This window comes from Camelus dromedarius, chromosome 2 (assembly GCF_036321535.1).
Source record: "Camelus dromedarius isolate mCamDro1 chromosome 2, mCamDro1.pat, whole genome shotgun sequence".
NCBI classification, from domain to species: domain Eukaryota; kingdom Metazoa; phylum Chordata; class Mammalia; order Artiodactyla; family Camelidae; genus Camelus; species Camelus dromedarius.
In genome coordinates, this window is record NC_087437.1 from 5,331,666 (window position 1) to 5,358,783 (window position 27,118).

Sequence of the window (27,118 nt, forward strand, 5' to 3'; positions counted from 1 at the left end):
GAGGGCTGGGGGCTGGGGGGTGAGGGGGGTCCGGACAGGGGCCAAGGGCCAGGCCGAGGGAGGGCAGAGCCAGGTGGTGGCACAAAGGCAGAACAAGAGGAAGGCAGGGCAAGGACAGGCCCAGGGGACAAAGGGAGGTGAGCACAGGGCCAGGAGGGCCGGTGGTGGCCGCAGGGACCCTACAGGCCCAGAAGCCCCCCGAGGTGGGTCTTTAGAAGGTGGGCAGCCAGCTTTGCCTTACCCTCACCAACTCCTGGTACTGTCCAACCCTCAGCAGCAGCAGAGGGTCCCCTGCCCGGCCGCAGATCCTGGCCTCCATCTCACTGGCTGCAGTGTCTGTGGGCCCGTCCGTCCTGCTGTCTGACCACCGCCTGGGATCATTTGCCCAGGGCCCGAGACTTCCCTAAGGGTGACCCTGCACCCCATCTCCCTGAGGGCCACCAGGGACCAGCCCCCTCTACTGGCCTGGCTACCTCTCTTCTCTCCTCCTCATGCCCCCTCTCCCCACCTACATCCTCTTCCTTCTGACCACTCTTGCCCCTTGCTAGCTGGGACCCGTGGCCATGATGTAATTGTTCTGGGCCTCAGTGTCCACGGCTGGGACACAGGCAGGACCACTGCGCCTACTTTACTGGGTTGTCGGACCAGATGGTTGCTCAGTGGGAGCCGCTGAGACCCGCACAGGAGCTGCTCCTCACGTGATGCCCCATCATCTCTGCCCCAGGACCCAAGGGCCGGCCTCCCCACCAGGACCCCTGGTCCCTCTGAAGGGAGGAGCCCCCTGGGGGGCACATGAGCAGAGGTCCTTCCAGGCCCTGAGAGGTCAAGACTGAAAATAGAAGATGGAGCCTTTCCTGTATGCTCCAGTCTAACCATCACCTTGTTTATGGGATAAAGTTCTCGTGCGTTTTACGACCCTGTGGAAAACAGTCTGAAGCACAAATGTCTCTCAGAGTAAAGACGGGTGCTCTTCCAGATGGCAAACAGCTTAAAGATGTGCTTCCCAGCTCTGCCAGGTTGACCTGTAAGGACACTCATTATCTTACTCAAAATAGGTTCCTTTTATAATGATGATTAGCCGCCTTTTTTTTTTTTTTTTTTTAAATTCTGGGAAAAGAACATATGCATCCCTGGCCGACGGAAACCAGCTTTTCCAGAGCAGAGACGCCTTAACTCTGTAAGCCTTCCTGCCAGACCGCGCTCTCCGCCCATCGGAAGCAGAAGGGCAAAATCGTGTTTGGGTTCTGAGTGGGTTTAAATGCATTTCGTTCCGAGAAATTGGCAGAAGTGCCCGGGGCCCGGGGTGTGGGAGGCCCTGCAGTGGGGACGTCCCAGCCTGAGCGCCGGCTTCACAGCTGCACGTGCCAGGGGAAATTTCATGTTCTGTCTTCAAGGAAGGAAGGCTGGGTTTCATGCAGCTCAAGCCCAGGGAGGGGAGAACAGCATTTCCAACACTCCAGTCGAGGTGGAAGAAAAACTGCATAAATTATCTGTGTCTCGGGGACTCAGGGTTGGAGAATGGGGTGGGGGGAGGGGAGGAGGCGATAACACAGCCTTGAATGCCAAAGCCGTAAGGGCCAGAGAGACAATGCAGGGCAGTGTGAAATTTCAGGTTCAAGGTGTCCTCCCCTCGGGCTCAGGTGGCCCCCGACACACACAGCCAGAAGGAGCCAAAGAGAAAACTTTGCTTTTGAAGCCCCAGTTCTTCCACGGCAGGGAGTGCCTGGGTACCAGTGCCCAGGGCCCCTCCCTGCTCGGCTCTAAGATGTTAGTATAACTAACCTTCAGGTTCCCAGGGACATAGTTAAAACCTCACACGGTCACAGAGAGCCTCTCTGGACCCATAAAAGAGGATGCTGTTGCCCAACCTGGAATGGGCGATGGGGTGACCCTGCAGGGAGCAGGAGGTACAGGGCTCCTCCCTGCACCCCCCACCCCCCGTCAATGAGCAAGGGCTGTAACAGCTGCTCCAAGTACGTGCCTGGTGTCTGACAGTGCATCTCCAACAGGAGATCCAACAACCCCGGGCTTCAAGGAACTCTGTGGGCACCAGGGAAGGCCTCCCTGCACCAAGGGAGGTTACGGACCTTGCCGCCAAGAACAGAATCTCCTCTTCCTCGGTTATATCAACGAAAATACCTTTTACAACTGCACTGTCCCATACACGCGCCATTCATCTCCCGTGGCTACTGAAATTTAAATGAACATTAAATAAATTAGAAATTAAGCTCCCCCATTGGACTAGCCACATCTCCAATGGCCAGCAGCCACTGGTGGCTGGCAGCTACCATACTGGATGGCACAGATACAGAACATTCTCATGGTGATGGCGAGTTCTACTGGATCGCGCTGCTCGAGGTGTATTAACGAGCCCACCACCTTTCCTGGGTCACTCATCCGTCCCGCAGTCGGTCTCGTCGTGGCCCACTACTCAATGCCTGCTGTTACTCTACAAACACGCTGACAGTCGACACCGATATGCAGAGTGTGACAAGGGACGTGCACGGTTTGGGATGATTTCGTGTTTGTACGTTCAGAATTTAGACCTGTGTCTCTTCTAAGGATATCTGCCAGCACGTCAAGGATGGCAAACAAAACAGAATCCAAACTCTGTTCCTGACTCTGCTAATTTTCAGAGAGGAAGCTGCTCAATAGCCAAGACGCAGTGCTGGCGGTGCCCCTGCCAGGTCTCCCCGGGATCAACGAGTTTGGTGTGACTTCAGTTCCACTGACTTAGGAATCCTGCTGACTGGCAGCCCCCAGGAGTCACACACGCTGGCATGTGGGCCCCACTCCCCAGACTGTCTCCCAGCTCTGACGCCTCCCTGGTGACCCGACTTGCCTTCATGTTAACCCGAAAACCCTCTTGCGGCTCAACACATCTCCCCACTCGGGACAAACTCTCTCTGCCTTAGAAAAGCTGGCACCAATAGTGCCATCCACACAGCAAACCCGCAGAGAGAACCCATTCCGGGGGAGAGGTATGGGGGCCGTGAGACCCAGGGGCGCAGCGTGTGTCCCCACGGAGCTGATGGAAGCCAGGCTGTTCAATTCACTTCACTGTCAATTCCAAGGTGCCGCTCCTGCTCATTCACATGTAATCCTGTCTAGAAACAATTCACACTTTTGGAGTGGAAGGAGCCTAGGGGGTAATTAACAAACCCCGGGAACAATCTTTTTAAAAGGCTTTAAAAGCAACACAGATTGAGGTCACCACCAATGAAACAGAATCACTCCTGCCTCTGTCATTTTAGCATATACCTAGCCGACGCCAAGAGGGGTCTGCAGAGCACAGGTGGTGGGCTTTCTGGGAGATTCCTTGGGCTGTGTTAATTACAAGTCAGATGCAGCGCGTTCATCGACTGCAGAGCTTTCTGAGCGGGGCGGGCTTTGAAGTGGGGCTGAGGTGACCAGAGTGGGGGGCAGAGCTCCTCAGGGCTGCCCAGGGGGTTGGGGGTGGGGTGGGGTGGGCTGCACCTCCCGTACCGTTGACCAGGCCGAGCTGGAAGACCGCATTCACCAGCACGCCTCCTTTCCGGAAGTGGTCACTCATGTGCTCCAGCCAGTTGGCATCCAGACCACTGACCGTCTGGCCGTTCCTGGAGACCCGGAGAGGAATGGTGACGGGATAGTACTGCCGGCACTGCTGGCCGCTCTTCGGTTTGTTGAAAAGGGCGAAGATCTCCATTCCTGTCGGGGATTTGTAAAGAGGGGGGTAGGGAGAGAAGAGATCAAATGGTGAGAAGCTGCCTCATCGGGCCCCACAGAACCTCTCAGGAGCCTCGGGAAATGATACCAAAGGCAAAATATTTATTAAGTTGCACTGTTGCCTAAAAATAAAACCCGATTCCAAGCAGTAAGGTGCCCTGAAAGTGACAGGGACTTCAAGTGTGGAGTCCTAAGAGGATTCAGGTTTGAATCTGGCATATAACCAACAGCTCTCAGCCGGGATTAATTTGCAAGGTTGGGTGTCTGCGAGAAGGACATCGTAGACATTTCTAGAAATCCACACCAATGTGTGTTGTGGAAGAAAAAGTGGGCATATTTTGGTGTTAAAGAAAAAACAAATGCACAAAGTCACACAGACGCAAAAACACAGCTGTGATTCCAGGAACCGTGCACACCCCTGAACTCACTATTTATAAATTGCAGTGGTGTTTCCTGGGGCCAAACCCATAATACTTAATCAAGTACATCAAAAATACATCATTGATATGTAAAAATAAATACGTTCCAGTAAACGAGGGTTCCTGCCCGGAGCGGTGGGTCGCTCCGACAGCCAAGCAGGCACTGGGAGTCAGGCCCTGCTTCCCGCTCCTTCATTTATAGCTCGGTTCTTCAAAAATCAATACTCACTCTCGCCCAGCAGCGGTCCTATGCCTGCCTGCCTGCTCTATGTGCTGCTGGTCGTGAGTGGCCAGCATCAGCCTCCAGAAGCAAATACCTGGAATTTCCATCTAAGTCTGAAGGTCTATTTTTGTGTTTCTCATTTAGTCAAGTCATCAGAGTTCGCCCAGCTTAAAGAGCTTTGCTTATGCTTACACAGGCTACTCAGGAATATGCTTGGGTTTCCAAAAATATGTTTGGGTAAGAAGAAAATCCCCACCCTTTTTCCAAAGAAGTATCTGAAAGGTCATGAACAATGGTTGACCTTAGCAAGAAGGACAAAGGACAAGCACGCTCCCCGCAGGAGACACCTCGCCTAGACCCGCATGCTGAGACACCTCTGTTTCAGTGTTTCACAACTTTTGCAGTATCCGAATGCATTACTTTTTTTCAATGGACACACTTCCCTTTATCTACATAAGGGCACTAAAAAGGAAACTCTAGCTTCACCACTGTAAGGAAAGCCACTACCTGTCTGCCACAAACAGGAGGGGAGGAGGCAAATTCACACAAACACGTGCACCCGTGCATCTCAAATTATCCCACACGGTGACTGTATTCTGGGACAAAGGAAGTCTTTTCACAGCCCCATTTGAGCAAGCACCAGCAGAGATCTCCGGGGAGCACTGCTGGGCCACAGGCTCTGCCGTCAGCAGCCGTGGGGATGGGGGGGGGGGGGGAGGAGGCATTTCTCGCCATCCACTGCATAGAACCAGTTAGGAAGGAGGGGTCCCCATCTTCACTGACGGCCACCTGGATTCTCAACAACCAACGCTGGCCCGTTCATCCTCCCCACCCCAAACTACCTTTCTTGGTCCATTTACCTGACTCAGGAAGCCACTGAAAATCCCAGCCAGTAAGTGCTTTCACATGGGCAATCAGGGCTAGGTATACGGAGTGAGCCATCCCTAGACCTTCGCGACTTTCACATACACATTTGGGGAATGGGGTCATGTAGGGAAAGGCTTGTAACAGATGGGAACGGAGCAATGGATCAGAGCTGAGGGACGGGTCAGGAAGTGATGGGGGCATGTTCCAGTCCAAGGTGTCAGGGGCTCAAATAAGAGCTGCAGCTGCTAAAGGCCAGAGGCTAAGCCACCAGTGAGTCCTTGACTTCATCTGGATTTCTTCAAAAGCAGACCCTGTATGCTTCTGGGTGCAAGTAGTTCGCTGGGGAAGTGATCCCAGGAGACAGAGCGAGGGAGCTGGGAGGAGAAACAGGGCAGAGATGAACGCCAAGGCAGGCTGCGCTGATGAGCAGGTTCCTTCCAGGGCAGCTGGGCACCCGAGACACTGTGCACACACACCCCAGGTCACCCTAAGAGGGTTAAAGGAAGCTGGCATCTGTCCTCAGGGGCTGAGGGCCACTCTGGAGGCATTAATTCCCTGGGGCATCTGCCCCATTCCAGAGACATCTGCAGGCAGAGATTAAGAAAGCTGTCCTCTTAGTCGGGAGGGCACAGCTCAGTGGTAGAGCACATGTTTAGCATGCACGAGGCCCTGGGTTCACTCCCCGGTACCTCCATTAAATAAATAAACAAACAAATAATCAATCAATCAATCAATCAAACAAGCCAATCTAATTACCACTCCCCACCCCAAAAAAGCTGTCCTCAGGTGATCTCAAGGTGGGCCACAGCACTGGTCACCATAGTCTGCCACAGTCAAGCACAAACACATGATGAGTGGGGAACTGAGAAGTGGCCGAAGTCCAAGACTACATGACAACACTTGGTCACACAGAAGCACCCCCCCAGCTACAGGGCCAGGGGAAACCACAACTTTCCCACAAGCATAATGAGACAGAAAGAGGGAACGTGGGGAGGAGGAGAGTGCCGGGGCGGGGCAGGGAATTCGGAGCCTCAACGCAGAGGAGGTGGATGGCGGGGTACTGACAGAGGCCCCCAGTTTTCCCGTCTGGATCCTCCCAGGGGAGAAGGACCGAAGCCAAGGACAGAAATAAACTTCTCAGGAAGGAAAAGGAAAGGCTGTTAGAATCCAAAGCCACCAAAGCCTGAGCAGCAATGAAACATTGGAAGAAACCTGATTTCAGATGCAGAACCCTTCTGGAAACTCCTCTGCCCTGCGGGCTCCTTGGCCACGGTCCTCTCTACTCACATGGAAACCAGCCAAGAGAAACTGTCCCCAAATGATGCCTTTTGATGTCTTAATATTCTTTTAATTTTTTTTAATGGAGGTGCTGGGGATTGAACCCAGGACCTTGTGCATGCTAAGCACATGCTCTACCACTGAGCTACACCCTCCCCCACCAGAAGTCTGATCCTCCAACACACGTCCTCACATGAGCAGACACCAGGGATTCCAAAAAGAAGTCCAAGTTTGTTTACCTTTTCTCAGTTGCTCTGGGACTCTGTCCTGACCCCAGCTAGAAGATTTTTCCAGACATGGGACAGAATGTCCCAAAGGAGGGGACACATTGTTCTGAGAATGCTCTGAGAAGGGCTGAAAAGCTGCCCAGGCCAGCACCCAGGGAGCTCCGAGACAGTCCTGTCTTGTAGTTCTGCTTATGTCTGGTGTCTCGCTCTTGCCCCCTGACTCGGGGGTAGGGGGAGCTTGTCTTGATCCCTTGTGTTTAGAAAAGGTGTGCGTTCAGAAAACATGGCAGGTGCCACACAGATGTTTGATGGGTGGACCTCAGCCAGACAAGGGCGAGAAGTTAGGGAGGAGGGGGCGGGGCTGGGGCCAGCCAGGCGCTGCCGGCCTGACAGCCTGTTCCGTTCAGGCCTTGCTGGTAAATTCCTCAGATCAAGGAGGAAGCAGGCAGATGTCCAGTTCTAAGGCTGGTACCAGGCAGGAGGGACTCAGGCACGGGACAGAAGTCTGCAGGCTTCCAGAGAGCCTACCACTTGCAGGAAGGAGGTGGGCTGCTTGGGGCCTGGCATCCCAGGAGACTCCCACGCTGCAGGAAAGAAAGTGCTCAGAGTCTGGCCAGAAGCATGGGGCTCCGAGGGTGGAGGAGAAGGCAGCTGGCGAGTTAGCTGGGTTGGCAGGAACAAGCGGGTGTCAGAGTTGGCCTGGGGGCTCAGGTCTGCTGAGGTGGGCAGGGGAGTGAAGACGAAAGGTGTGCACTGGGAAGGCAGGGCTGTGGGCGCCGTCGGGGGACAAGAGGGCAGATTTCTGAATCTGGGAGGAGGCTGCTTCGGGCTTGGGTGCTAACAGTGTGGCATCTCTATGCTTGGGGGTGGCCTGTTTGCCTGGCAAAGCATGGAACCCACTGCACGCATAGCCATCCACAGAGTCCCCTGGTCAGGATGTCAGCGGCCCCAGGCACATGGATGCATTGTCAAGGGCCTCCACAGCTACCATTTCATGTGACCCTCCAGCCCCCACTGCATCCCTTCTGTGCCCAAAAGCCTTGAGTGGATCCCCGGGAATCACAAGCTGGTAAGAGGCAAAGAGTCTTTCAAACCCCCAACCCTGGGCTGCCTCCCAACTCTAACAAGAGGCTAATCTCATCGGCACACAGAAAGCGGGCGCCGACGACCGTGGGTGGGAGTTCAACAGCTGTTTGTTAATGGACGGAGTAAAAGGCCAGAGAGATGGTGGCAGGTGGCAGATGGGGGGTGGGGGAGGGGACAGAACCACAGGGTGGAAATATTCCAGGGGCCCCAGGAAGAGTGGACAGGCCCAGCGAGGGACGGGGCACGCCATCAGAAAAGGCAGGCTTGGGAGGCATCCCCCAGCATGAGTGCCTGCCCAGGGGACCTACTGGAGAGAACCCCTCCCAAGGAGGACACTGAGGTCCCTGGCTCGGGTTTCTGGCTGCACCTCCAGGCATCTGGAGTGAGGAGGCGCAGGTGGGAAGGCAGAGCTCGGAAGGCTTTGATTGTTATTTCGGTGACCGTGAGAACAGGTCTAATCTGCGCTAACCTGCGTGGCCTCCTTGCTCCTCCGACTGCAGCTGCAGCAGAAGACAAGCTGGGGATGTGGGAGGCAGGAGAGAAACACCAGGGGACGGCCAGCGACACCTCCCTAACCTTTCTGAGCGCCGGCCTCCCCCCTGGCCTGTTTATGGTGAATGACGGAAGCTTCTCCCCATCGCAGAAGACTGTGGGGAACCCAGCAGGGGGGCTGTATTCTGGGTCTCCCCCGGAACCAGGGGGGCAAGTGTGAGGTCTGAGAAGGGAGCATCTTGGAGCAGGGCCATCCCACCCCAGCTCAGGTGATGTGTGTACAGCGCAACATCAAACCAAGGCCATTCCCCAGGATGCAGAGATAAAAGTCTGTGAGGGAGAAGAAACTCCCACGGGGAGCAGAACTCCGGGGCCAGAGCAGTTCTTGAGGCCCGCGGGGGGCGGGGGATGGAGGGGCACCCTGTTTCCCATTGGGGGATGGGGACTGAGCTGCGACAGTCCTGTCTGAGCAGTGGCGCCCGGCTCCCCCAGGCTCCTACAGAGGAAAGAAATGAAAGAGGGAGGCGGAGGGGAGGAGGCAGACTCCCTCTGGGTTTTTTTAATTGCCTTGCTGTGATTGCCTATTTAAGCCCACCTGGCAGAACAAGGAGTAAAAGCACTTCGCCCTCCTTAGGGGGCCCGGAGAGAAAGAGAGCTGAACGTGGCAAGGAGCGGGGAGGGGCGGCCGGTGGGGGCGGGGAGGGGGCAGTGCGTGGACTTCCCGGGGAGGCCAAGGCAGGGCTCCCCCGGAAAAACAAGGGGCGAAGCAGGGGTCAGGTGGGGGCCATGACCCACGAGGATAGGGCCCCGGACATCCAGCCTTCAAGGAGGCTGAGTGCTCCAACTACGAGATACAGTCTAACTCTATGAGCGCGTGCAAGGTGACTTTCTCGCGCACCTGCCTCTCCATGACTCCTGCCCCGACCCCGACCCTCCCACAACCCTGGATGGGAGAGCCGGGCTCCAAGGAGGCCCGTCCTGCTTCTCAGGATTCAGCCCAACGGCAGTGTGACACGGAGGCTCTGAAATAAGACCGGGACGCTCCTTGGGAGGCGCCCACAGGGTCCCAGTGTGCTCTCAGCTACTCTACGGGAGCCGAGTCCACCCCTCACTGTGTGAAGAGTCCCGCACGGCCATCCACGTCACACATACTTAAGAAGGATCAAGGCCTCGATGAGGCGGACCTAAGTCTCTCCCAGAACTGAGGCTGCTCCGATCTCCCCGCCAGGGTCAACCTGCCAACCAGCCCCAGAACTAACCGCCCCACAGCTTTCTTTTCAGGAAGAACTGACATCACAAGAGAAACTACTTCGCCCTCTTTTCTGTTCCCCAGGCATCAATGGTCCCTCGGCATTTATAAGAGGCTGACTTCAAGAATTAGTCAATAAATCATAACATTAACCAGGGAGATGACCCAGAAAGGCCTACGGAGAAATGGGCCTCCTGCGATGATACAAGAGCTCACCCGCATCACAGGCAGGAGGCAGGGACCACCGTGCAAAACGCTTCCCGGCACGGGGCCTGGTTCAGGGCAAGCAGGAATAACCGCTGGCAGAGGGGGAGGGTGACAGCTCAGTGGTGGGGCGCGTGCTTAGCGTGCACAAGGTCCTGGGTTCAACGCCCAGTGCCTCCATTAAAAAAATTTTTTTTAAATAAAAGAAAAAATAAACATCAGCTAGCATCCTCGTTGTGTTGACTTCTCATCCCCAACCTGCAGCACAGGCTCCAATGGCCGGCGCGACCATGTGATTAAGAGGGTCCACCTGTTGGTGGCGGCTCCTTGGCTGTGTCCCCTCCACAGTGCTCATCCGCCAGCTATATCAACTCCCTGAAATCTGGTGGTTTACAGCTGAGTGAGCTGCACCACCAGCTTCCTGCACAGCTTGTCCTCAGCTGACTGTCTTGGTTTCCTTCCTGAGGCAGATAATCAAAACAAGCGGCCCTGAAGCGGAGAGTACTTTCTGCACCGGTGGCCAGCGTGTTGAGACTTCCTGTGTTAGAGCAGGGTAATTCCGGGGCAGCGCAAGGACAGGGGGTAAAACACCTCTCCACCTAGAATCCACTTCACACGTGACACTTTGGAGCGGCTGCAGGTCAGTGTCACGTGGTCCTGCTCCCCGGAAGTCACAGCTTCAGGAAGGCAACAGTCAGGAGGTCCGGGACACTGCTTGACAGTTTCTCCTGTCTGATGGACTGCCGTCTCTAGATAATTCCACTCCTTTTTCCTAAGATGCCAGGGGGATTCCTGAAAAGCTAGCAGCCTCTGTAAGTGGGTCAGAGTCCTCACGAGGACATACTTACTTCCTGAGAGTGGTTCTCCGTGCGCTTCTGACGGGTCACCATCCGGTCCATCTGGGGTCTCGCTCACCCCGCGCAGTGGAGATTCCGCGCCGTCACCCTCTCCTGAAGCTGAGTGGGGCTGCTGGGCGGCGGGTGTCTCCTCTCCCGGGCCCTGGCCAGGCTCTGGGCTCCCGTCCGCAGCCCCCAGGCTCTCCTCATCCCCACACCTGCCAGGCTCCTTTGTCGCATCCCTGGCGTCCGTCTGGGGGCCGCTGCCTGCTGAGGTCCCCGGGCCGCGGTGCTGAGGTATGACCCCCACGAATTTCAGGCCCCGACTCGCAGCCTCCTGGACCTGTGGGGCAAACAGAATGGAAGGACCGGGTGAAGGGGACGTCCTAACAAAGGCGGGAGGCCTGCCACACCTGAAACGCCTCAAGGCAGCACCCACACCCCAGCCCCGGCCCCACTGGGAACAGACAGCGTGGGGCTGGCTTTTCTGAAACTACGGAAAAATAAAACCTTTGGCTGTGAAGGGCTGGGATGACCTCCCTTTGAAACACTGCATTAGTCCCGATGAGTAATTTTTTTTCTAAGAGGCTACAAAAAGGTTCTAAAAGGATGAGCTGGAACAAAGAGGCTGAAAGAGGAAGTTCATTTTGGTAAGGGTTTATTTTTTCTTTTTTTCTGATGAATCACCTACTTCCTGCTAATCAGGCTACCATCTAACACAACAGGTCTATATAACCAGATACTAACCACCAGGGGACATTTTATGACCCAAAGAGCTTCCTCTTTTAAACAATAGTTTTGGCAGAGAAGGGCAGGGGTGGGGAGGATCACCCCTGCGCAAAAGCTGGCGGGAATATCCCAGCGAGAGGGGACATCCAATGACAGTAGTCTACAGGGAAGCCGAAGGCGTCCAGAAACCACGCCCAGCCCATCGGCATCGCTCGGCCACACTCCCTGTACCCCGTCCAGGTAACAGGTGGCCCCTGCTCACGCGAGCCTCCAGATGGGGGCCAAACGGCCACACGGAGTACTGTGCCACGTTAACTCTCCCCTCCCTAAAAAACACCCCAGGCAACTGGCTAACAGTCAGAAGTGAGAGAAAAATGGAAGGTAACAGCCAAATAAAATCAAGCAAGAGCCGGCCAAAACTAGGAGATAGGTTTCAGGGGACTTTCTGGGCAAGGATGCTCAAGTCCCTTTACCAATAATAATCAGGAGGTGGCGGCCTCAGAGCTGTGTGAGTGTTAGTCACCAACCCCCAAGTGGATGACCTCAGAAAATCCTAAGGCTTCCGCAGTGATGGGCCCCTGGCATTGAGAATTAGTACAAAATTCTAGCACAGAGCTACTCTCTAAAGGAGAAGCCAGCCTTGGCAGCCCTCCCCGGATAGTCCACCCTAACTTAAGGCAGAAGGTCATTTCAGTTCAACACGGGCCATTCTAGAAAATGACCTGGAGCAGTTAAGAATATACAGCCCAGCCTTTCTATAAAGTCTAGCCTGTGCCAGACATAATGATAACAATAGTAGTAACTACCATCTGCTGCAGACCTACTATGCACCGAGCCCTGCACTGTGCATTTTATAGAAACTGTTTTACTAAATCCTTTAATGACCCTGCATGGTATCATTATCTTCATCTCAGATGAGGACACTGAGACCCAGAGACATTAAAGTCATAAAGCAAGCTGTGGGCAGCCAGGGTTCAAAGCCAGGCCTGCCTCGGGTCCAAGCTCATTCTCTCTTAAGTTCAAGACCAAGTGGACACTTGTCCAAGCATCAAGCACATACATGTTCTTGGGTATGTCTGTGCCCATATGCATGCCCATGGCTGGCTCAATTCACATTTCAGAAGTTAAAAAGAAAAACTTAAAGTCATCCTTTTCATCCTCAAAATTCATTTTTTACCCACGAATCTGTGATATCTACCTAATATTAGAAATTGCTTTGGAAAGCTTCTAAAAAGAAGACATAGGTATCAAAAGTTTTAAAAGAAAAGAGTGGGGAGATAATTACCCCAAAGAGCCTTAGGTTAAGGGACAGCTGACAAGGTACAGCTCCGAGCTCCCTGGCAGCACAAAGGAAAAGAGAAATGCGATGGATTTCACAGTCCTCCCACGAAACGAGGAAAGACTCCTGGTCAATATGATAGAAGCATAATATGCCAGTAAGAAACAGAGAAAGTGCTGTATGACGCTGGCTGAGATACACAGCAAATTTTCTTCCTTAGTCTTACAGAAAATGAAGAGACATTTTTCTTACCCTGTTTTATATTCTTAACTCTTGATAGAAGGTGGAGACATTTTGATAAGGCACAGATCTTTGTTTTTCAGAATTTCCAAGTCTCATTTTAAACAAACATCCCTCCCCTTCAATTCTATTTTCCAGTTTTTAAAAATTTTACTTATTAAACTCTAGGTGGTTTACAATATTGTGTTAGTGTCAGGTGTACAGCTTCCGATTCTTTTCCATGACAGGTTATTACGAGATAGCAAATATAGTTCCCTGTGCTGTACAGTAATTCCTTGTTGTTTATTTTATGTTTAGTGGTGTGTGTATATTAATCCCATACACCTGATTTATTCCTCCCCCTACCCTTTCCCCTTTGAAAACATAAACTTGTTTTCTATGCCTATGAGTCTATTTTGTAAATAAGTTCACTTGTATCTTTTTTTTAAGAGTCCACATATAAGTGGTATCATGTGATATTTGTCTTTTCCTAACTTACTTCACTTAACTTAGTATGATAATCTCTAGGTCCATCCATGTTGCTGCAAATGGTATCAATTCATTTTTTATGGCTGAGTAGTATTCCATTGTAGAAATATACCACAGCTTCTTTATCCAGTCCTCTGATGGTGGACATTTAGGTGGCTTGCATGGCTTGGTTACTGTAAATAGTGCTGCTGTGAACGTCAGAGTAGAGCACAGACCTTTGAAGGCCCTGCTCTGCGGAGCTACGATGAAATAATCCAGGTAATCTGACAGACGTGGACAACCACAACAGACGGCGGCATTCCAGACTGTGTCAGAGCCTGGGCCCTGGACCACCTGAGTGGCCCCTTCCCCAAGTTCCCACTGCAGCGGTGAGATGGCTTTTTTCTAGTCTTAACTGTTTGTGAAACGATGCTGCTGGCATATGGTTCTTCACAAGGGTTTGGGAGGACCGGCTTTTCCTGTCGTTTTGAACACGTTATGTGTATTTTCAACGCCCTGAACTAGCAGGTAAAATAAATTAAAACTAAACTTCCACGAACTTTTACCTTTGAGAAAATAATACGGATCACTTCCAGATGGAGCTCGTCCAGGCAGGACACTCAGCTCTTTCCCCACAAACGGCACCTGCTATTATAGCTCTCAAGAGGCCCCCCCACCCCAGTGTGGCTTTGTCCCTCATGAACCTCCAGTCTGAGAGTCTCCATCTGCTGCTACACCGGAGAAGCACGTAGGCTGAGGCCCAGCCCCGCTACCAGCGTCTCCCTGCAGAGGAAGCCCCGAGGGATGCTGAAGAATTTCTGCCAGTCGGCACCACTGAGGGCTCAACCACAGGTCGGTCTCAATTTGAGTCACGGCGTTTGGATGCAGAAAGGCGGCATTTGAAGCCCCAGATGTCTGACTCGCTGGCTTAGGGAACTGGGGTATGGGACCTGAGCTTTCTGGCCTCAGTTTTCTCATCTATTAAATGGGGGGAAATCACACCTCCCCTGCAGCTGCTCTGGAGACGAGACGTTACACATGGCGAGGGTGTCGTGGGACAGGCACAGAGAAGCAACCGTGGCCATCATTACTGCTCCACCTGCCTCCTCATCGGTCCTGGACTTCAGTGACTCTGCAGAGACTGCTGGGGCTCATCCAAAGTGAAGAGTCGAGGACCCTGCACTGGGGGTAGCACCCCAGAACCCTCCCTCCTCACGGGGGCCTGAAGAATCAGAGAGGCTTTGACATAAACCAGACCTGTGTCCTCCCACGACAAACTGGACGACCACATTCCTTTGCCCTGCTAGACTACAAACTTATCCTCTATGTCAGGGTTTCTCAACACGGGTGCTCATATCAGCAGCCTCAGCCTGGGGACTTGCTAGAAATGCAAATTCTCAAGCCCCTCTGAATGGGAAACTGAATCGGGAACTCTGGGGGCAGAGCCCAGCGATCTGTGTTTGAGCAAGCCCTCCAGGTAACTCGAGTGTACTGTAAAGTTTGGGAATCACGGCTCTAGAAGATGCTTTCCACGAGGGCAGGGGTTCTGTGCATTGCTGGGTCCCCAGTGCTAGAATGACGTCCCACATAAAGCATGTGCTCAGTAAAGATCTGTGGAACGAATGACTGAATGAATGCATAAAATAATGAGAGGGTACACATGTCCCCTCTCCCAGAAAGAGTTCCTAGCAGGTAAGGATGGAGATCAATTCATTTTTCAACTGTAGAATTCAACAAACATTTATTAAGTCCCTACACTGGCCCAGACCAACATCACACCTAGGTGCTGGGGATACGAAATAGGAGTCCTAACTCTCAAAAAAGTCAGCCGATTACTGTAAATAGACTTAAAATCATTACACTAACATGGCACAATAATACTTATATTATCATGTTATACAAAAAAAAAATCAAGATTCCAAACTTTTTACACACAGTATTATGACACCGAGACAGTATTTCCATGAGCATGTAATTTTTCAAAATGTATCTAATAAACATGTCTCTTGCTTTTATAACGGAAAAAAGTTAATGTTCCTGCAATGTCTCATGAAGGGTGATAAACGCAGTAACAGATAGAAAGGTATAGAAATGATGGTGATGGAAGCGATTATTTCCACCTGAAGGGGACGCTGAGGAAAGTTCCTCATGGAAGATGTGGGAGGTGACAAACGAGATGGTGTCTTACAATCGGAAGAGGCGAGGCGTGGCAGCACTGGGGTACACATGCCTCACCTATAACTTCCAAATTCAAATCCCCCCCGCTCCCCAAAACACAACACTAAATAAAACCTATGCGGGGACTAAATCTGCAGGAGGCTTTGAAGGATGAAGAGGAGTTCACCAGGAGGGTGAAAGAAAAGAGACGGAACAGTCATCATGGGCAAAGGCTTGGGGGTGTGGAAGAGCCTGAGTATTGAAGAAATTTCTAGAAACATTTCTGGAACTTGACATGGGAAGCCAGGAGTGCCCAGAAATGAGGCTGGGCTGTTTACTTTTCTCGGGGGGGGATTCCTGGAAGTGGAATGAGTGGGTCAAGGGCTATTAGCTTTCAAAGGCTTGGGAACAGGCTGCCACACTGTTTACCAGAAAGGGGGAGTAGTCTTTTTTTAACCAGAAGACCTGCATTTAGATTTCATAAAGATCAATATTTGGTTGGACTCTTGGGGCCTTGGGACTTCTGGTTTTCTGCCTCGTCCTGGCAGGGAACTTTCTTTTCTCTTTTTCGTAACGTCCCTTGACTATGTTTGTCAAACTGAACTTTGTTTGTTTCCTCTTCAAGCATTGATTCATTCGCTGATTCACAACCTTCCTTAAGCAAGCCTCACGCTCATGATAAAGGCGGGCCCTGGACAGTGCTCATCAGGGCTCACTGCTGGCCACCGGCTCTCCTCACCCTACACTCCCCTTGGTAACCTCTACTCACCTGGATTTAGCCACCAGTCAGATGTTAATTATTCCCAAGCTTAGATTCCCTAGCCCTGACTTCCCTCTGGGGTTCAGACCTGCATGGCCAGTGATTACAGCTGATGTGTCTATGGTGGACCCTCTCCCTTCAGCCGGAGCCACGGAGTCTCCCCGAGCTCTCCGCTTGCTGTAACCCTGTGTCTCCACTCTCCACATCAGGCCAGATTGACCTCTCTCCCATTCCAGATGCCTAAGATCACTTGACTTTCAGGGCTCATCGTCTGCTGCTGGACACCACCCTTCCTTCAAGCTACACCAGGTCCTCAGGAGCACAGAATCAAATCCACATGGAACATCACATCCTGAATGCCCAGGCCACCTTGGTTAAGGCACTGCCGACAGACTGTCACTCACATGCCCATAGCATTGCTCTCACAACTGCAGTTAGATCACAGCAAAGCCCTGATCTGACTCTGCACATCTTAATGAAAACTGGCGCTCCTTCAAGACACTATAGTTCCATAGCATACAATCCAACCTGTGCCCCGACGCCCAGTCGGATACTAGATTAAACTGAAATACCCCCTCATCCACGTCTTTTTCATTTATGCTGCATTGAAGAACCACCCCACCCCCAACACTTAAAAGAGTAGTAACTGCTGGTTTGGGCACCAAAAATTAAATAAGATCATTTTCGACTGACCCCAGACTTCACTTAACTGCTCTTATAATGAGTGAGAACAAATTGGACAGTTAACTATGTTTTCCCAACCTCCAACCAGGGATCATGATGTGAAAAAGATTTCTTTTTTACTTTTTTAAATAGCTGACTTCAATAAAAAAGTCTCAATGGAAAAATGATATCCTCTTTGGTTATGTATTTCAAGAATCATTTTTATTAAAAATAACAACATGACACTGGGATAGTCCCAGAAAATCTAGGACATCCTGTCTGTAACTCTCCTTTCAAAATGAATTTCACACTGCTAATGATGAATGCAAATATGTCCTGTGTCCTGTCTTGTACACGTCTCGGTGTTTCAGAGAAGAAACATCAATTAGGGGAAAACCAGTTAGGGAGAAATGGGACATGGGCTGGACTTGGGAAAAATGAAGGCTATCTGTCATACAGGGAAAGGAGCAGAGAAGGCTCCAGCTGACAGGTGAATAGAAATTGGCGTACCCACGGGCCATACCAGGTGGCCCAGGTGAGGGGTCAGAGACAGTCTAGGGCCACTTTGTCTGAGTCTAATGAAGAAGGTGTCACAGTTAATTTTGTGTCAACCTGGCTAAACTATGGTGACTAGTTGTCAACACCAGTCTAGATACTGCTGTAAAGAGCTGCAAAGGTAGTTTTAGATGTGATTAACACCTACAATCCATTGACTTCATTTTTAAAAAATATTTAGCATTGTATTATTTAATTATTTTATTTTGGTAGGAGGGAGTAATTAGGTTTTATTTATTTTTAGAGGAGGTGCTGGGGACTGAACCCAGGACCTCGTGCACGCGAAGCATGCATTCTACCACTTGAGCGATACCCTCCCCCTACAATTCATTAACTTTAAGCAAAGCAGATTATCCTTTATGATGTAGGTGGGCCTTGCCACCCACTAAAGAGTGAGGTTTTCCAAAGAAGAAGGAAGAGTGAGGTTTTCCAAAGAAGAAGGAATTCTGCTTCCAGACAACAACACAGACAATCTGCCTGAGTTTTCAATCTTCAGACTCAAGATTGCAACAGCAGGGGGAGGGTATAGCTCAGTGGTAGATGCCTAGTATGCATGAGGTCCTGGGTTCAAGCCCCAGTACCTCCATTAAATAAACAGATGAATAAACCTAATTACATCCCCCCGCAAATTAATAAAATAAATAATAATAAAAAAAGATTGCAACCTCTAGCCTCTAACCTGCCAAATGGTCCTGCAGATTTTGGACTGGTCAGCTCCCACAATCACATGAGCCAATTTCTTAAAATAAATCAACCCAAATCCTAATCTCTCGATATGCAGATATACAGATACACAGACAGATAGCTGGACAATCGTCTTGGCTGTGGCTCTGGAGAGCTCTCACACAGGAAGAAAGCAGGTAAAGAGAGTAAGGGAAAGACAGCTCAGGGCAGGGGGCAGGCTGACGGAGGTCTCCAAATTTAAACTGGACCGGATGTGAAATGGAGAGATGGCTAAGCGTTCCCAACAGGCAGGGAGAGAAATGTGCCCCAAACATGAGCAAGGTCACTCGGACTCAGCCTCGTGTTGACTCAAGGTCCCAGGGGAGAGGTTGAAGCGTAGCAAGAAGGCTGACAGCTGCCACTGTTGCCCAGGTGGCAGAAATGTCCCCGCCATGTTTTAAGTTGAAGGCATTAAATCTGTAATGGGTAGACTTAATTTCTGTTACGTTATAGGCAGTTTCTAACTTTAGGATGAACTAATTGGAATCCCTATAACTAATGCACTAATTTAATGCTGGGACTCAGACATCTACGGACTTCTTGAAAACACAGAGCTGTGCTATCCAATATGGTAGCCGCCAGCCAAGGGTGACTATTTCCACTAATTCAAATAAAATAAAATGAAAAAGTCAATTCCTCAGTCACACCAGCCACATTTCAAGTGTTCAACAGCTACTGTGGCTGGTGACGCCGGCACCGGACCGCGCAAGCACAGAACATTTCCATCACCCCAGGAAGCTCTCCTGGACAGTGCTAGCGTAATAAGCCAGATAAAACCGAGCAAAAGAAACAGAGCTTTCGACAACTGGAGAGGCATATAATATAGGGTAAAAGCTAAGATTCACATACACGCATCCCAAATGGACCCTAAACCAAAACCACCGTCCACTCTGACCCTCCCTCACAACTCATGAGCCACCACGACAGCTGCCATTTTAAAGACTTTGGGGAGGACCCACAACATACAAAGGGAACCTACAAACAGAGGCACGTGCTGTGTAGCAAGAACAGGCACCGAAGTGCTCTTCTGTGTGGCACGGTTACACGTGAGTCTTCACGATGAATAATTTATCACACACACACAACCCCGCAACCCTTCTCATCCTCTGCCACCTCGACTCTGGTACAGCTTTCTGAAAAAGGAGGTTCAAAAACAGCACGGGTTTTTAGCTCCAGTCTGAGCTGCCTTTAGTTCTGACGTATTAACACTGAGCTTCAGGAACTGAAAGTGTTACCAAGCACTGCCGGGTGTCTAGCTCCCGAGACCACAAGGAGGGATCACGCAGACTTCCTGGCATCATGGTTTTCTCTTTTAATGACTGAGAGCTCTTAGAATCAGCCCTTGACGAGGAATCTGAGGCCTAAAGCTTGGGACCCAGCCCTGCCACTCACTAGTTATGTTACTGGTCAACTCAGTTGATTTATCTGAGTCTCAGATAAATATAAATGGGGATAATGATATCCATTCATTCCTTCCCTAAGTACTTACTCAATACCTACAATGTGCTGGGCACCAGGTGATGGGGAAGCAAACAGGCCATCCCTGACCTCTTGGATTTAGTACGCATTGGTCTAACTCAAGGGGCAACCCAGAGACCCTCAAGAGTCCACGTGCTCCATCCTTCTCAAACTGCCTACACTCAGCTTGAGGGAACACTGCTTGCCCTGAAGCCTCCGGCAGGGCTGCGGTTGGGGGCAAGAGGTCCTCTTTTATTCTCTCCTGCTATTAGGAGTGGTTTGGTGGGAAACGATGAAAGAACTTGGAAAACTGCAAACTCCCTTAAAAACAAAAGGAAGAGATGGAGTAGAGGGTTGGGGAAGGAGAAGAAAACAACTCCATCCTCTGGTGGCTCTGTTTGGGGCAGGCATTTCTGACAACAGGAGTTTTCTCGGCCGGCCTTATCTGTGTTCATGGTCTCGGTTCTTCTACTTAGATTGTGCCTGTAACTTCACTCTTCACTGAAAATGGAGTTCTTGAGAAATAAGTAGAACCAAGAGTGGGTGTGCTGTGAAGCTCCCGTCCCTCCAAGATCTTCAGCTAGTTTCTAATGCCCACCAGCAGATCCCAACTGGATGTCAGAAGTCTCAATCAAAGACACAGAAGGGAGGTGGACAAGGAAAGGCCTGTCTGTGAAGAACAACCCGATGGTGTCTCAGAGAGCAAGCGGCCAGCGGGAAGGGCCAGAGCAGGACCTCAGGAACACCTGCAACCAGCACCTCCAGCACTGCCAGAAAACTTGCTCCAAGTTTTCTCCTTACTCTATTTTTCAGCCTCTTTCTTCTCATCTAGTACTAGTTTTCTCCATGTGGGAGAAAATATGGCCATTGCCAGTTTCTGAGTCTTTCTGCTCATAGCTTAGCCACCGGAGAAAGAATGTCTAAAACTCCGGGCTACACACAAGTGACAGATCTCAGGGAAGGGCTCTGATTGGCTCAGCTGAGGTCAGGTGTCTGCTTCTGGGCCAATCAGCTCTGGTCAGCATTAGGGTGGCTTTGCCTTTCCTTGTTCACTTCCCTTTTTCATCCTTGATTTAGATTTTTGACATCAGGTTGGGATCTTCTGGTGGGCTGGTTTTCACGGGGCGTTGGGAACTAGCTGAAGACCTTTGAGGGATGGGAGCTTCACTGCACACCTCCTCTTAGCTCTTACCTCCATCAGGTCTGCTCAGGATCCCTTTTCTCAGCATTACTGAGGTATACCTGAAGACTGTTTCTGAAGCATCCTTTCTGGAGTCAAGGTCCAGCCCCACCCACTGCCCTTCACCGAGCAGTCTGCCACAGCAGATGCACCGGATCAGGAGGGGCAGGACGGGCTGGGACAGATAGACGGGATGTCACTTCTGGCAGATCTGCATGGATCCTGCAAATGCCCTGTCTCCCTCAACATCTGCCCATTGGCAGAACTTAGCATGGATGTGCTCAGAGCAGGATCCTGGAGCAAAAGCAAAGACCTTGGCATCATCCAGGCAGGAGCACTGAGGGACAAGAACCAGCAGCAGGACCTGTATCTCCCACCAAGGCTGCAAGGCTGCCCCCCCCCCCGCCCCCAGCTTCCACTAACGCCTGTGCACACCCACAAAGGCAATGGAGAAATCAAGTCTCAAAACTTTATGTGAGCAAAGCCTTAAAGGCATTAAATTTTTGTCAGAGACCCATGGGTAAGTCAAAGGATGGGCACCAGATTTCACGGTTGGTTGGTTTCATAGCAGCTGAAAACCACACTGGCAAAAAAAAACCTAACCCACAGGTGGAATCTGCACACAGACGTGGTTTGGGGGAAAGCACCCTGCACGAACAAGACTAGCAAAGGCAAAGAGGTAAGATGGTGTCCTAAGTTACGCAGAGAAGGACAAATATTCTACATCCAAAATCCATCAAAACAGTAGCTTCTGCTTACTGAGTTCACCATGTGCCAAACTCTGTCTAAGAGCTTCACATGGATTAACTCATTTCATCCTTATGTAATGATAACAGTAGGTGTTCTCTTTTATCCCCAAGTTACAGATCAGAAAACTGAAACCCAGAGAGGTTGCACAGCCTGCCCCAGGGCACACAGCCAGCAAATGGTAGGTAGGATTTAAACCTCAGCAGTCTGGTTCCAGAGTCCATATTCCTACCTATTACACTGCTCAGCGTGCATTCTCTGTAGTATGTCCTATATTCTAAGCTATACTGTGAAACACTAGGGGTGAGTCTTAAAGAATGTTGAAATCTCCAGTCTGGACTTTTATTCTGCAGGCAATGACATGCCATGATGGTTTCTGGCAGCAGTGATATATTCAGGCTTTTCCCAAGGAAAATGTAATCTTTCCACAGGATGTGGTATTGGGGGGGGGGGAGAGTAACTGAAGCAAGCAGTTAGGAGGCAGAGAGAGTGGTTGGGGGCCTGGGAGGCACCACAGGGCTCATGGGAGAGGTCAGAAGAGCTCACCCTTGCCACGGGAAAGGATGGAGAGGTAGATGGGAGATTAAAAGTAGAGACAGCCACCTGGGACTAAAGGGCAAGACCACGAGGCTCTGATGCATTAAACAACCGGTAACCTATCGTCCAAACTTTTGAACAGTTTGACACTTTTGAAAGTAAAAGGTGAAACTATTAACAATTATGCTGTAACAACAGGAATAAGCTAGAACTGTCCAAGCAAACTGAGACATGGGGTCACCGAGTCACATACAACCAGCAGAGAGGACCCAGAAAGCGGCCTTGAAAAAATACAAAACACACAGATGACAGCTCACTCTCACCCTTCCCTGCCCAGCATGTGACTCGCTTCTTTTACCACCTTCCTGCTCTTACATCCTCGTCTTTCTCTAGTGGACCCCTCCCACAAGGGTAAATTCCTCTGATCCACTCAAGGTCACAACAAGAAGGCTCAAGGTCTTCCATCCAGACAACCAACCAGTGGACGCTCGGCTGCCCTGCAGTCCCTCTGCCCACCTCTAGCTGGCGCTCCCGTCCTCACCCCCGGGGACCGCCCCAGGCTGCCGCTTCCTCCACCTTCGTTATTTTACATGCACAGTTCATTTCCATCGGGGCCCCAGCACTTGGGGCTCCCTGTCTGGGATGCTGTTCCCCTCCACCTCCCCCTGACTGCTTCCTCCTTGTCACCAGGGTCTCCTCTTCCCAGGACGGCCTTCCTTGAAATCCCAGTCTAAAAAATGGTCACTCTCCAGCATACCTCTTTGTTTAATCCACATCGTGTCACTTATTTCCACATTTTAAATTAACATATTGTCTGTCTTTCCCAGTTGAACGAGAGCTCCGTGAGAGCAGGAGCCTTGTCTATTTTGGCCCAGCATCTGGAACAGGTCTTGGTCCCCAGTAAATACTCAATAAATGTTTATGAAAGGAATGAACAGGCAAGAGATTAAATCTGCAGAATCTGAGGTTGCTTCTAAGTGGAAACGTCTATGAGTCTACAATTTCGGAAATTATCCATCTGGGGCCAATTATGTTTTACAAATACATTCATTTGAGATTGTGAAAATGTGGACATCGTTTGCTCCGTGTATCATTGTAACAGTGAAGAAAACTGAGGCCTGGAGAAATTAAAGGGCTGCAGCTGGTGGTGGGGGCAGGGGTGGGGATATATCTCCAGAAAGCAGTATTAAAGTTACTTGCGGCCCCTGAGTTTCCAGTTCACCTTAGCAAACCAGGTCATCTTCCCCTCAGGAGAAGGCAAATACGCACAGACCAACAACTTGCTCCTATCAGCACTTCTCATCAAGGTAAAAAAAGGCCTCATGACTGGGCATTCCACTGGGCCTTCTTTCAGAAGCCTCTGCCTAAGACAAGACAGTGCATTTTGAAAAGGGAAGGGAAGGGGGAAAAAATAAAAGAAAACAGAAAAAGAATTAGCCAGAATCTAGAATCTTGAAACTGCTGAGGTCTGACAACCCTAATTTTATCTTCGGAAACACCAGTGACCCTGGAATTACAAGCTTGGGGCACAGAACCTTGAGGGCTCATTAAGACTCCTGGGAATGTTCTGGAAAATCAGTTTGAGAGTCTTCGTGGAACTCAAATCTCAGCACCTCAGCACGCCTCAGTGATGGAGGCGAAAGAACCTGAGTTTAAAGTTTAACCGAGAGCAGATGTTCCCCTTCACACCACGTTCCTTTAACATCCAGGATGTGTGACTTTTTTTCCCCCTTCGCTCCCTGATTTACATAGGCTTCCAAAGCACAAGCGAAAGGCACTTTTACAAAATGTGGAGATGGTGTGGTTGGACGGATGCTGTCCTAGTTTTAACCCTTGGTTTAAAAAAAAAAAACCAAAAACTTTTCTATCCCCATGACTCCAGACCAACAAAAATATAACACAGACCCAATGGCATTTGAAACCCCATAGTAAACAGAGCAGTTAAAACTAAGTACTTGGGGATGGTTTTCATTACAATGTGCTAAAGAAATGAATGTTTTACTGTTCTTTTTGTAAATACCCTGGAGAACCCTGGGATGGTTTTTCGAGAAGATGAAAATGATTTGAGAGTTTCAGATCTCATAAAGATATGTGATCTCTTTGAGTAACAAATACGGTGGGTTTTTTTTTTTTTTTTCGGCCAGGGCAGGGCGGGGATTTTCCATTTAGAACTGTTGAGATTAACACTTAATGATTATTTTCAATGCCCCAAAACCCCTTCTAGTCAATATTCAACTCATTTCCACTTCTTGCCTTCATTTTTATTATTTCTGTATTCCATATTAGCCCTGAATGGTCTCAAAGTTCTCTCCTAGTAGAATGAACTGCAAATGAACATAGCATCTCTGAATTCATGTCTGTGGGAGGCTGTGTTTTCCAACGATATCCATCATCCCACAGGACCTGCTAGAACCTTGCCACTTCTCCGCCAAGAGGAGCAGTCTATCTCCATCTCCTTGGACCAGTGTGGCCCTTGACCAACAAGCAAAGAGAAAAGGAAGGACACTATGTAACTTCTGCAGCCTGGTCATAAAATTTCCATTAAACCCCCACCTTGTTTTTTGTGACAACCAGCTATGTGCTTTTGTTTGTTTGTTTGTTTGTTTGTTTAATTTTTTTGTTGTGGAGGAGGTAGTTAGGTTTTTTCATTTATCTTTATTTTAATGGAGGTTGGAGGCACTGGGGATTGAACCCAGGACCTCATGAATGCTAAGCATGCGCTCTACTGTTGAGTATACCTTCCCCACCCCAGCCATGTGTTTTGGGGATGCTCAAGCAGTCTGTGCAGACGCATGTAACCAGCAATGACTTGCCAGCAGTGCAACAGCATCATCTTGAAAGTGGACTCCCTCCCCACTGACGCATGGGAGCAGAGATGAGCTGCCTTGGCCAAGTCCTGCCTATGCCGCCCATCTGTGAACTGAATACATGACTGTCGTTACTGTAAACCCCTGTGTTTGGGGGTGGTTTGCGACACAGCAATAGACATCCTCAACACACAGGAATCCTCACTAATTCACACCCATGAGAAGACACCAGCAGTTTCTTAAAGTAAAATCCGTCATCCTTTGTCAAGGATGCAGTCAGGAGTACTCTCAGACAGGCAGAAATGTCAACAAGGCTGACACAAATACTTTCAAGGACTGGGCCCCGAGGGACCTGCTTTAATGAAGAGGTAAGAGCAATTTGGAATCGGCAAGGATGCATCTGACCTGCTGGAAGGAGTGGGCGCCTGGGGGTAGCGCTGCCCCTGCCGCGTGCCTTACATTATTAATTGGCTGAGCAAACCTGCAGGCCAGCGGAGGCTCAGGTCTTGCTGATCACAAGTGACATGTGCAGGACCTGAATCAGTGAGGATGGTTCACTATTCAGGGGTGATGCAAAGTGATGCCCACATTCCCTGGCACCGCCAGACTCAAAAGAAGTCACGGAGACCCCGTGTCTGAGGCGTAGGGAAAACTCCATCGGTGTCTTCTGGCGTCGTGAAGAGACTCTTCCAGTGCCCCGTGGGGAGTGTCTCAGAACTCAGAGTGGCAACTGCATCTCTTGTTCAAAGTAGGAAGTCACTGAAAGAAAGTTCCTAAGCCAACTGAACGACAAAGAGTTCCATCAAAAACGAACTTCATTTCTACCAGGAATATACTTCAGTATTTTCTTTTAGAGTTTCCCATCTCTTCGGGTCTATTTCTTCTGGTGTCTACTCGCAGTATTCCTCCACATCCCAATCTTTCTCTCTCGGGAGCAGCTTTCTTTACAAAAGCACCTTTGACTTCCTTGTGCTCTGTAACAGTCTTGTCACCCCAGTGGTAACATCATTTTGGGGTTCAAGGACTGGGAAGAGGCCCCAGAGAGACAAAGGGGGCTCCGGTCACAGGATGTCTGGCTGCACTCTCATCCCTTACATCATAAGACATAAACCAGAAAACACAAAGAACATTCCTCTCCCAATGCGTAGTTGCTTTAGTCCAACTAACAGTGCTGAGTTATGACCTGACAAACTCCATCCCCCCAAACTCCTCAAGCCTACCGACTGCCTACCTCCTCCTAAAGGTAAACTGAACCTTCCTCCAGGTGTGACGAAGTCAAGCCTTTAGATGAAGAACAACTAATGTCTGGAAACCTTCAACATGACCCCCTTCCTTTAAACACGTCGATAGTCAGGCCCTTCCTTATAAAAGACTCTTAAGACTCTGCCCTCAGGGCACATGGACACCCCTCATCTGTCTGCCTGCTGGTGCCCGTAGCAGCGTATCTAATAAACTTTTTCCTCACTTTTCTTTGTTTCTGGTAAATTCTTTTACCACCAACCATACTGGCCTGCCTTGTCCCACAACAATCCTTACTGTCCCTATCACTGCTGTGGCTAATGTCCCCACTTAAAGCAAACGTGGTGCGTGTGCACAATGCGACATTATTCATCCACTAGAAAGAAGCAAATCCTGTCATTTGCAACAACGTGGATGGACCCAGAGGGCATTACGCTCAGTGAAAGATGTCAGAGAAAGGCAAAGACTACAGATTACCACTTACAGGTGAACTCTGAAAAAGTTGAACTCACAGAAACAGAGCAGAATGGTGGTTAACAGAGGCTTGCGGGTGGGAAATGAGGGGCCCCCTGGTCAAAGGGTGTACCCTTCCAGTTCTAAGATGAGTACCTTCCGGGGAGGTCATTACACCACGTGGACTGCAGTCAACAACAGTGTCTGTGCTGTATAACTGAAATTTGCTAAGAGAGCAGATGTTAATACTCTCAGCACACACACAAAGAAATGGTAATTCTGATGTGGGAATCATTTCAGAATATACAGGTGTATCAAATCATTGTGTCGTACACCTTAAGCTCACACAATGTTCTGTGTTAATTACATCTCGAAAAAGCTGGGGGAAAAGAGCTCTGCTACCCCAACAATCACATCCTTTTCTTTTAATTCTTTTTTTGTTTGTTTTCTGTGGAAGGGGTAATTATGTTTTTATTCATGTTTGTTTTTTCTTAACAAAGGCTAAGCATACCCTCTACACTAAGCTATGCCCTCCTCCCACCAATTACACCCTTA

General features: G+C 50.1%; 1 protein-coding gene and 1 non-coding gene across 3 annotated transcripts in view; both read right to left on the reverse strand.

Moving 5' to 3' along the window:
- RFTN1 (raftlin, lipid raft linker 1) overlaps positions 1–27,118 on the reverse strand; it is a 177,748-nt gene that overhangs the window by 43,664 nt on the left and 106,966 nt on the right. For both annotated transcript variants that reach the window (XM_031469711.2, XM_031469661.2), the window contains exons 5-6: positions 10,602–10,932; positions 3,487–3,690 (exon numbers count right to left, since the gene is read on the reverse strand). In XM_031469711.2, coding sequence (XP_031325571.1) covers positions 3,487–3,690; positions 10,602–10,932 — 535 coding nt within the window. The remainder of the gene's footprint in view (positions 1–3,486; positions 3,691–10,601; positions 10,933–27,118) is intronic.
- On the reverse strand, positions 6,579–6,651 carry TRNAA-AGC (transfer RNA alanine (anticodon AGC)). The gene has a single exon. It is a non-coding gene; the product is annotated as a tRNA-Ala (tRNA).